This window comes from Dreissena polymorpha, chromosome 12 (assembly GCF_020536995.1).
Source record: "Dreissena polymorpha isolate Duluth1 chromosome 12, UMN_Dpol_1.0, whole genome shotgun sequence".
Taxonomy (NCBI): domain Eukaryota; kingdom Metazoa; phylum Mollusca; class Bivalvia; order Myida; family Dreissenidae; genus Dreissena; species Dreissena polymorpha.
In genome coordinates this window covers 3,856,014-3,867,206 of record NC_068366.1, presented here as the reverse complement: position 1 = coordinate 3,867,206, position 11,193 = coordinate 3,856,014, and the positions used below count along the sequence as shown (strand labels likewise).

The 11,193-nt window shown below is 37.1% G+C and overlaps 1 protein-coding gene across 1 annotated transcript; it reads left to right on the top strand.

Moving 5' to 3' along the window:
* The first annotated feature begins 940 nt into the window (after positions 1-940).
* LOC127852353 (glutathione S-transferase P 1-like) lies at positions 941-10,743 on the top strand. Its single transcript, XM_052386298.1, has 6 exons — positions 941-1,018; positions 5,345-5,490; positions 7,448-7,535; positions 8,004-8,107; positions 8,408-8,506; positions 10,457-10,743. Exons 2-6 carry the CDS (start codon positions 5,485-5,487, stop codon positions 10,631-10,633), a joined length of 474 nt encoding a protein of 157 aa, XP_052242258.1. The 5' UTR covers positions 941-1,018; positions 5,345-5,484; the 3' UTR covers positions 10,634-10,743.
* The last annotated feature ends 450 nt before the right edge of the window (positions 10,744-11,193 follow it).

Sequence of the window (11,193 nt, the reverse complement as noted above, 5' to 3'; positions counted from 1 at the left end):
AGATTTAACGAGAAAAACTGAAGTTTAAGTTGAACTCAATTTGCTACAGGAAAATGACGGTAGCCGTTTAGACGTAAGCGGGGTAGCTTACGTCTAATTATTTGGACTAACGGATAGCGGTGCTACAGGGATACTGTATATCGTAATATCGACATACGGATAGCGGTGCTACTGGGATACTGTATATCGTAATATCGTCATACGGATAGCGGTGCTACAGGGATACTGTATATCGTAATATCGTCATACGGATAGCGGTGCTACAGGGATACTGTATATCGTAATATCGTCATACGGATAGCGGTGCTACAGGGATACTGTATTACTGACCACCAAATGAGTCGCGTTCTCGGAAAACTGGGCTAAATGCATGTGCGTATAGTGTCGTACCAAATATGCCTATGTTGTCAACACAGGCTAATCAAGGACGATACTTTCCGATTTTAAGGTATTTTTCGTTTAAGGGAAGTCGCTTCTTGGCGAAAATCCAGTGATGGCGGATAGTGTCGCCCCTGCATGCAACAAAACTGTTACGACACGTTAAGAACATGCATTAAGCTCCATTTTCCCTCTATTTGTCGTTAAATTCTTCTATTGTCTACTTTGAATTTTACATTAAATGTGCATGTCTAAATTGTTTATAAGTACCAGTTAGCTTAGGTAATCTTTTTTTTACAGAAATCAACATCAAATGTACACATCACACATAAAATTAAATCGATGGTATGTTATAAAATTTTGATAAATCGTACTCTTAAATCAGTGTCAATTGCATTAACCTAAGGTAAACCTTGACTTTACACTTTTTAAAGAACGCTGTCATACAATTTAGTTACGGTATCAAAGTAGTGCTTACTCAAGTGTAAAGAAACACAACTCAATAATGCTTTACTATAACGCGACCACTTGTACACATGTTTATCTCTTACCCTATTTTTGTCGGCTTAAACGCATTCAAGTGTTTACGCGTATTTTTTTTATAATTGAATATTGTTGTATTGGATAATTGCAACTCACAGTAAGTTAACGTTACAAACTCATGTTTACTCTAAGCTTGCTGCAATAGTAATCTTAAGTAAATGTTGACTTGTTTGCTTACAATTTATGATTGTTTACTTTTAGCGATATCACCAAGTTACTTCTCCAATGATTAACCCTATACTGCATGTACATAAATCTTGCAGCGTGGTAAACATATCTCAAGATTACAATATATCAAGGTTACAATATATCATGGTAAAAATATCTCAAGGTTACAATATTTTAAGGTTACAATATCTCAAGGTTACAATATCTCAAGGTAACACTATCTCAAGGTAACACTATCTCAAGGTTACAATATCTCAAGGTTACACTATCTCAAGGTTACAATATCTCAAGGTTACAATATCTCAAGGTTACAATATCTCAAGGTTACAATATCTCAAGATTAAAATATCTCAAGATTGAAATATCTCAAGGTTACACTATCTCAAGGTTACAATATCTCAAGGTTACAATATCTCAAGGTAACACTATCTCAAGGTTACACTATCTCAAGGTTACACTATCTCAAGGTTACAATATCTCAAGGTTACAATATCTCAAGGTTACAATATCTCAAGGTTACAATATCTCAAGATTAAAATATCTCAAGATTGAAATATCTCAAGGTTACACTATCTCAAGGTTACAATATCTCAATGTAACAATATTTCAAGGTTACAATATCTCAAGGTTACAATATCTCAAGGTTACAATATCTCAAGGTAACACTATCTCAAGGTTACACTATCTCAAGGTTACACTATCTCAAGGTTACAATATCTCAAGGTAACAATATCTCAAGGTTACAATAGCTCAAGGTTACAATATCTCAAGGTTACAATATCTCAATGTTACAATATCTCAAGGTTACAATATCTCAAGGTTACAATATCTCAAGGTTACAATATCTCAATGTTACAATATTTCAAGGTTACAATATCTCAAGGTTACAATATCTCAAGGTTACAATATCTCAAGGTTACAATATCTCAAGGTGACAATATCTCAAGGTTACAATATCTCAAGGTGACAATATCTCAAGGTTACAATATCTCAAGGTAACACTATCTCAAGGCTACAATATTTCAAGGTTACACTATCTCAAGGTTACACTATCTCAAGGTTACAATATCTCAAGGTTACAATATCTCAAGATTGAAATATCTCGAGGTTGCAATATCTCAAGGTTACACTATCTCAAGGTTACAATATCTCAATGTTACAATATTTCAAGGTTACAGTATCTCAAGGTTACAATATCTCAAGGTTACAATATCTCAAGGTTACAATATCTCAAGGTTACAATATATCAAGGTTACAATATCACAAGGTTACAATATCTCAAGGTTACAATATATCAAGGTTACAATATCTCAAGGTAACACTATTTCAAGGTTACAATATCTCAAGGTAACACTATCTCAAGGTTACAATATCTCAAGGTTACACTATCTCAAGGTTACAATATCTCAAGGTTACAATATCTCAAGGTTACAATATCTCAAGGTTACAATATCTCAAGATTTAAATATCTCAAGGTTGCAATATCTCAAGGTTACACTATCTCAAGGTTACAATATCTCAATGTTACAATATTTCAAGGTTACAGTATCTCAAGGTTACAATATCTCAAGGTTACAATATCTCAAGGTTACAATATCTCAAGGTTACAATATCTTAAGGTTACAATATCTCAAGGTTACAATATCTCAAGGTTACAATATCTGAAGGTTACAATATCTCAAGGTTACAATATCTCAAGGTTACAATATCTCAAGGTTATCAATTGAGTCTCGTTCTGGAAAAACGGTTCTTAAAGCATTTGCGGAAAGTGTCGTCCCATTATTGCAGGTGTAGTCCGCAAAGGAAGTCTCTTCTCAGCGAAAATCCAGTTAAGATGGAATGTGTCGTATCTGATTAGCCTGTATGGGCTGCAAAGGCTAATCTGGAACGACACATGCATAAAGCCCAATTTCCCAAAACGCGACCCATATTTAAAATAATAACAACGAAACAGGAGCTTCGGATTCAACGGAAAAGTTCCCAAAATTGCAATGCCAATTTAAACCAAAAGAAATGCGACTTCAATTAATATAAAAAAAAATCTAAATTTACTTTATTTTGCGCAATCATTTCTTAATTTTTGCGCTTTCTTGACACAATTAATATTGGCCAAAATACAGAAGTGCTTGAAAAATATTCAACCATATCATCATCCAATCTTTTGATCATCAGCATTTACGGTCTGTCAGAGTGCAGGTCCAACTGAACCAGGTCGCCGTGGCGTAATAAAGGGTCCGCTGAACACAGTATACCAAACGAGACTGACTACGGTCAAAACTTGATATGAAACAAGGATATGGTGTCCGCCTAGCGACCGGGAGGTCACGGGTTCGATCCCCCAGTATGGGAGCGTTCTTTAGATCTCCCCGAAAGACACCAAGTACTGGTTCCACTCTCAGGAAACGGACTCGAGAGCGTTTCAAAGAAGCCGTAGACTTTCTAAGTAATCGAGATTAAATAAACAGGTTTAAACTAACAAACAGGTCCGGACGTTTACAACATATTGTTTTGTTCTTTTCAGTGACTGTCCAGCTGTTCTACTTCTCGTCACGAAGTACGAAATTGTTGTTCTGTATCCGAAAACTAGCAAAGAATCACAATTAAAAACCGTAGTGATTTACTTGCAATAATACTATTTATTAACCTCACAATAGTTGTACTCCCCCCTCAGAAAGGAGCATATGGATTTGCTATTGTCCGTCCGTCTGTACTTCTGTCAGTCTTTAAGGCCTTCTATGGGGTTTTGTGTCACGCATAGATCGATCCCGGGCCCGGACATATAACTTGTGTAGGGAATTTTAATTAAATCCTCTCTCCCATTTGGTTCCATAAGGGTGGTTTCCAGTTACCGTCATATGCACATGATACTGCAATATCAGCAATATAACAGCATACCCAGGCAAGTCTGAGTTGGTACAGAAATCGCCGCGATCGGACTGAAATAATATTGAAAACGGTCGAAATCCAGCATATTCCTCAGTTCAGTATCCTACAACACCGAAAAATTGAGCCGCGGTCTGGGAAAACTGGGCTTAATTCATATACGTAAAGTGAAAGCCGCACATGCAAATCAGAGACGACTCTTTCCGCTCATATAAGATGTTTCTTTAAAAAAGTAACATTTTAACAAAAATCCAGTTTAGGCAGATAGTGTCGTCCCTGATTATCCTTTGAGGACTACACATTCTAATCTGGGACGACACTTGGGACGGCACATGCTTTTAGCTCAGTTCTTTCAGACTGATGTTCAAATAATGACTAGTGGCAAGACAGCAATCCTCCCCACAGAGCTTGTCCATTCTCAGCGTAGCTCTTAGAACAACCTACAGTAATTTATTATGGACAACATTGCACTGTTTTTCAGTGAAGAAGACAAACCTAGTCTGGATAGACAAAAACAACAACACAATTACAAAACCGATTAAAAGCAATAAGAACAACAATATAAAACTTTGAACACCATTTACAAAATAAATAATTTAAACAATACCAAATGCGAAATTCTTCCATATCTGCTATAATAATAAGGTTGAGACTGTTTAAATGGTGATACTCCTGAGCCACGCCCTGGGTCAACTGGGTTAAATGCATGTGCGTAAATTACCGTCCCAGCTTATCCCGTGCAGTCTGCACAGGCTAATCAGACACGACACTTTCCGCTTTTATAACATTTGTTGTTTGTTTAAGGAAGTCTCTACTAAGCATGAATCCAACCTAGGCGATAAGTGCTGCCCCTGATTACAGTGATTATTTTTTACCCGAAATTACAGCATCTTTTTCCCGAGGGCAACACTATTTTTCCCAAAATTTGACCAAACTTTTCCCATAAACTGAATTAATGGATAATTGAGTTTGTTATAGCGCTGTGTTCTCAATACCATAAAATTGTGAGTAGCCAGTTTTATTTTTAAAGTAGCCAGCGACTCAGAACTAAAACGGATGTTTTTGGCGCTGTTTTGAATGAATCTAGCCGGCACCAAGATTGTTAGTAACCGGTGAAAATGCCGTCTGCCGGCGTTCAGGAGAATAGCTCGTACAAACCAATTGAATACTGTTATTTTAACTTATGTATAATTATATTAATAATCTTTCATTGTTTCCCCAATTTTATGGTTTATCGCGCCTTTTTTCCAAATCCAAAAGGCACAGCCTGTAAAATATAAAGCAAAATCAATCATCGGATACGCCCGTGCGAACTGCACAGGCAAATCTGCGACGCACTTAACGTTCATGCATTTACCCCCTTTGTTTCCAGAGCGCGGCTCAAATTAAACGTGTAGCACGTGTTTCTCGTGGCCAGGTCGCGCGCAGGCCATTCGCTACCTGTGTCTCGACAATGGCATCGACTACGAAGAAGTTGACGTAGACCAAGAGTGGACGACCAAGTATAAGCCGATGATGGTACGAAGTAAGAGTGGATATTTTTTCATAAAAATTGGTAATATACCACTTTCAGCTTGTATGGAGTTTTCTTTTTAACGAAAATCCAGTTTAGACGGAAATTGTTGCCTTTGATTAGCCGTGATTAGCCTGTATGGTCTACAGAGGCTAATATGGGCAATTACTAAAAGCCAATTATCACTCAAAATTAACGAATATTTCGTAAAATATTATTTTAAACAAGAGTTCCGCGGTCGGTGATGACCGCATTGAAGCCGGATTTTTGATTTAAATGACAGGAAAGTACCTTTCGTGTTTTTGTCAATGCAATACTTAAATTACTGAAATATTGTTCAAAGGTCAAAATGAAATGTAAGTAGTTTTCAAGGCATGAGCAAACCTTGTGTTATGTTTTGAATGACCTTGAAATGACCAGTGGTCATCTAAGTGTGCTTGCAAACCTTCATGTCAAGTTTGAAGACTCTATGTCCAAGCATACCAAAGTTATAACAATTTTAACATTTTAACATTTAAGGTCACAGTGACCTTGACCTTCAAATGAATGACATTGAAATGACCAGTGGTCATCTTCTAGTACTGGCCAATCTTTATTTCAAGTTTGAAGACTCTAGGTACAAGCATACCAAAGTTATAACATGAAATAAGAACTTTAACATTTTTACATTCAAGGTCACAGTGACCTTGACCTTCAAATGAATGACCTTGAAATGTCCAGTGGTTACTTACTAGTTCTGGCCAACCTTCATGTCAAGTTTCAAGACTCTAGGTCCAAGCATACCAAAGTTATAACAACTTTAACATTTTTACATTCAAGGTCACAGTGACCTTGACCTTCAAATGAATGACCTTGAAATGTCCAGTGGTTACTTACTAGTTCTGGCCAACCTTCATGTCAAGTTTCAAGACTCTAGGTCCAAGCATACCAAAGTTATAACAACTTTAACATTTTTATATTGAAGGTCACAGTGACCTTCACCTTCAAATGAATGACCTTGAAATGACCAGTGGTCATCTGTTAATCCTGGCCAACCTTCATGTCAAGTTTGAAGACTCTAGGTCCAAGCATACCAAAGTTATACCATGAAATAAGAACTTTAACATTTTTACATTCAAGGTCACAGTGACCTTGACCTTCAAATGAATGACCTTGAAATGACCAGTGGTCATCTGTTAATCCTGGCCAACCTTCATGTCAAGTTTGAAGACTCTAGGTCCAAGCATACCAAAGTTATACCATGAAATAAGAACTTTAACATTTTCGAGCACGCCGCCACCCCGCCCGCCCGCCCGCCCGCCCGACAACATCAATCTATAAGCCGAGATTTTTTCGAAAAAAATCCGGCTAAAAAGTTAACGCATAAAAAAAGTTTTTCTGGTAGCAAAAGCCACAATTTAAACGTTAGATGTGGTCTGGTAACATAGAGTTAACGAGATACAAAATTTACTGTTTGTGTGACAATCCGTCAATATATTATATGTATATATATCCCGCGACAATATCCGAACATTTACGAGCGAACGCGAGAATGGCTTCGGGAAGCTAATGAGAACTACATGGTGCTTCCGACGCCGCCAGAAGCCAATCTCGCTTTTGGGTTAACTTTATTTTACGAAATATTTTTCGAAATAATTGTTGATTTTAAGTATTTGTATGGCTTCAGCGCGCATGCATTAAAATCGAATTGCACATAGGACGGCTTAATTACTTTTAAGCTTCCATATTACACGTTTGAGAGTGTTCTGTGTTAAATATATTTGGCATAATTAAACACCGTTATAACTTTTTTATCACATACGTTAATACGACAATTGCAGATGTGCTTTTTTAACTATCAACTTCTTTGTTTTATTTTATGAGATATAATCTGGATAATAGTTCTGTTCCCAAGCTTGGTATAAGATTTACTGCAGGCAATGTTAAACGTTTGTGACTGTAGATATACATGGTGTATTTTAGCCGTTCGGTCAGGTTCCAGTGATTGAAGACGGCGGGGTTAAGGTCGCACAGTCCTGTGCCATCCTCAGATATCTGGCCAAGAAAGCAGGTGTGTTGTTACCCAGAGGAAAGAGGGACGAATATGGTTCACCCCGAATTACCAGTCCTTGAATAATGGAAATCAAAAACGTAAAATGATTTGGCTTTGACTTAAAGGGACCATTTCACAGATTTTGTTATGTGTTGAAGCGTGTCATTAAGTGAAATTTTCCAATTGCCAGGCTCAAATATGATTGTATTGAGAGGCGTTATGAGAAAACGGGCCTTAATGCATGTTCATAAAGTCTCATCCCAGATTAGTCGGCACAGGCTAATCAGGGACGACATTTTCCGCTTTTATGGTATTTTTCGTTTCAAGGAAGTCTATTCTACACGAAAATCCAGTTAAGGCGGACAGTGTCGTCACTGAAAAGCCTGTGCGGACTGATCATGCTAATCTGGGACGACACGTTACGCACATGCATTATGCCCAGTTTTCTCAAAACGCGACACTATTGATGATTCCCTTTTCCTGTAGGTCTGAATGTGCACGAGAATCCAGTGGTGGCGGCACGGACGGACATGATCAATGACCAGGTGGAGGACATCCGGGGCGCCTACATCCGCATGATCTACGAACATGTAAGCTAAAAACGTAACGAACACACGCGAGTTGTTTGCCCGTTATCCTATCAATATCCCGTATCCAGATGCAAAAGTATCATGCAGTATGGTAAGATAGCTATAGTCCTCGTGGTTACAAAAACTTCCATTTTAAAAAACTATTTAAAAGGCAAAACGAGTAGTTGTATCGCACTTAAAAAATGATCTGCGATTTAACAGCTTTCTTTATAAATAAACCTCCTTTTTATTTGTGTTTTGATGTATTTGTTTGTTTTGATTTTTAAAATAATAAATGTTATTTAGCATTCACATTTACAGGAAGGGAGTGAGAAAGACTTCCTTAAAACTGCCAAAGTTAAAGTCGAATACATAGAGACCCTGATGTCAAATTGGGGCAGCGACTATATCTTGGACAAGGTAAGCTCTGCAAATGTGCCCGATTATTATTTCATATACTTATAGGTAACCTAAAGGATAAGTGTTTAAGGTACGCGTTCATGACACCACGAATCAAATACCGTTTGTGATAGTGAGAAGAATATTTAATAAATGTGCATAACACATATAGAAAAGAAGCGTGAATTATTGTGGGCTTAATGGCTCTAACCTTGTATTATGTTTCGGGGCCAAAGGCCGCTTCGACGCCTTGTTAATATGCCATTGCTATTTCAATTTCAATGAGAACATTAGAAAGATTGCAAGCCGCTACCAGAGAACGTTCGAATAATGTGATAAAGCAGGATACTTTACGAGAAAATTTTCCAATCAAATATCAAGATCTTAAAATATCTTCAGATACAGGTTTTAGTGCAATACTGAGCGAGACTAAAAAAATTGTTATTCTTTAATAATGTCTTGCTTCTGTTAATTTTTGTTGATGTTTTTTCAAGTGTTCTCTGTCCATGATATTTTAACTGCAGTCTTTAGTATGATGCCTGTATTAAAAAAACTTACTTGAGTTGTTTACCTATTATTGTTTCATTGTTCATATGTTACATCTAACTAGGGTGTAACAATACTAAATGCATGTACAGCATGAAAAACACATCGAGTTCTACACCTTTTTCTGGATTAAATGAAGATCGAGTTCTACACCTTTCTCTGGATTAAATGAAGATCGAGTTCTACACCTTTCTCTGGATTAAATGAAGATGATTAAACGCGTGTTTTATTTTAATATTATGTAATGACTTTTAATTCCAATTCTACACAATTAGGACAAAAAAAACATTTCTCAGCACTTACATATTGACATTTAACCCATTTATGCCTAGCGTCTAGAACAAAAGGCCTTGGCAAACAGCGTGGACCCAGATGAGACGCCGCATGATCTCATCAGGGTCTGTGCTGTTTGCTTTAGTGTATTTGTGTAAAAATATTCTAAATATAGAAATAAGTTAACATGACATCCCTAATTTTGGAAATAATTTGATCCAATTTAGCAAGATGGGAGAGTCCACTAGGCATAAATGGGTTAAAGAAAAGAGTCGGGTCACATGTTTTAACAACATCAGCGATCGACCTTCTGTAACCGATGTATTGCGAAATCGAGATGAGAATAAGGGTCCATTTCGAGCCAAGGACGTTTAGTTTCACATAACCATCCTATCAAATCCGAATGTTAAGACATCATTTTGTGATACAATGAAATAATCTGGAAGTCTGATTTTTTATTATAAAATTTTAGTTTATCCGAGCCGTTTTATATGTATTACAGCTATTTACATTGGACGCGTAACATTAGACAAGATTGATTTTTTTGCAATTACTCGTATTCCTGTAAATAGTTCTAACGTCTAGAAAAAAGGCATTGGCAAACAGCGTAGACCCAGATGAGACGCCGCATGATATATATATATATATATATGACTCAATGTTGGTTGAACTTGGTCAGAATGATTATCTTGACAATACCTAACCCTATCTTGGTCACGTGCATCCGAAGATCAGCACGTCTAACCTGAGAATTTGTTCTCAGCCAATGGAATAAACATATTCGAAATAATAACAATTCAAGTTGGTCAAAATAGAATGTTCATTTTTACAATATCTAGGTCACGGTCGAGTCTTGATCACTTGCATTTAAAAATTATTTTGTTAGGTTATATCTGAGACAAACCTTGTCAGCACGCTAGAACACACATTTATGACTCAATCTTGATGAAACATAATGGTGGATATCTTCAAAATATCGAGTTCATGTTCGGATCTGGGTCAAGAAGGGACAAAACTAGGTCACGAGGGCAAGTCTTTGACACCCTGAAACTGGTGTGCCTAGAACCTAATTGAGCGCTTCGGGACCATCCTGGGCCACTTGTTAACTTTTATTTTTGAACACAATACAAATGTCGCAACCTTTAATAACAGATCTCGTACGCCGACTACAATCTATTCGACATGCTCGACGTCCTGAGCCTCATGTCTCCGGGGTTTTGGGATGACGTCCCCACCCTCAAGGCCTTCCACGACCGTATTGCTGCCCGCCCCGCTCTAAAGGCGTACCGCGACACTGATGCCTTCAAATTATTGCCACAGAACGGATAACCAAGGACTGCTTTACTCTGTTATTCAATGTATTGTTTATTTATACATCATTTGCTTTGATCCGCTCTCGAGTAGATAGTGTTGTCCCACAATTAATGACTTATGTCTTTATAAAAATAAAAGATTTAAAATATTTCTTTATTTTTACCAAGAGTAGTACTATTGCAATACCGAGGCTTTATGTTGACTTCGAAAACCCAGTCGCTATATATATATACAAATTTTGGACCAACAACTGACGTTTTATCTACGGGTGTGTGTAAATATGTAACTTATTGCCTGTATGTCTTTGCGGGAAAGTTGTAAAATTGTGTAAATATCAACACGACGTAAGGCATGTTTATTTTCAGTTTAAAATTAAAGATAAACGCATCACAAATGCAGTATCTCAGGCCACTCAACCTGTAAATTTACGGAACTTCTCATGGAGGTAGCACCTACACGCATTGCTTTTTGGATTTGATAGACATCGTCCCAAAACTTGCTATCACGACACCAAATGCAGGAAAGATTTAAGGTCAAAGTACAGCGATTATAGACAAATATAATTTACATTCACA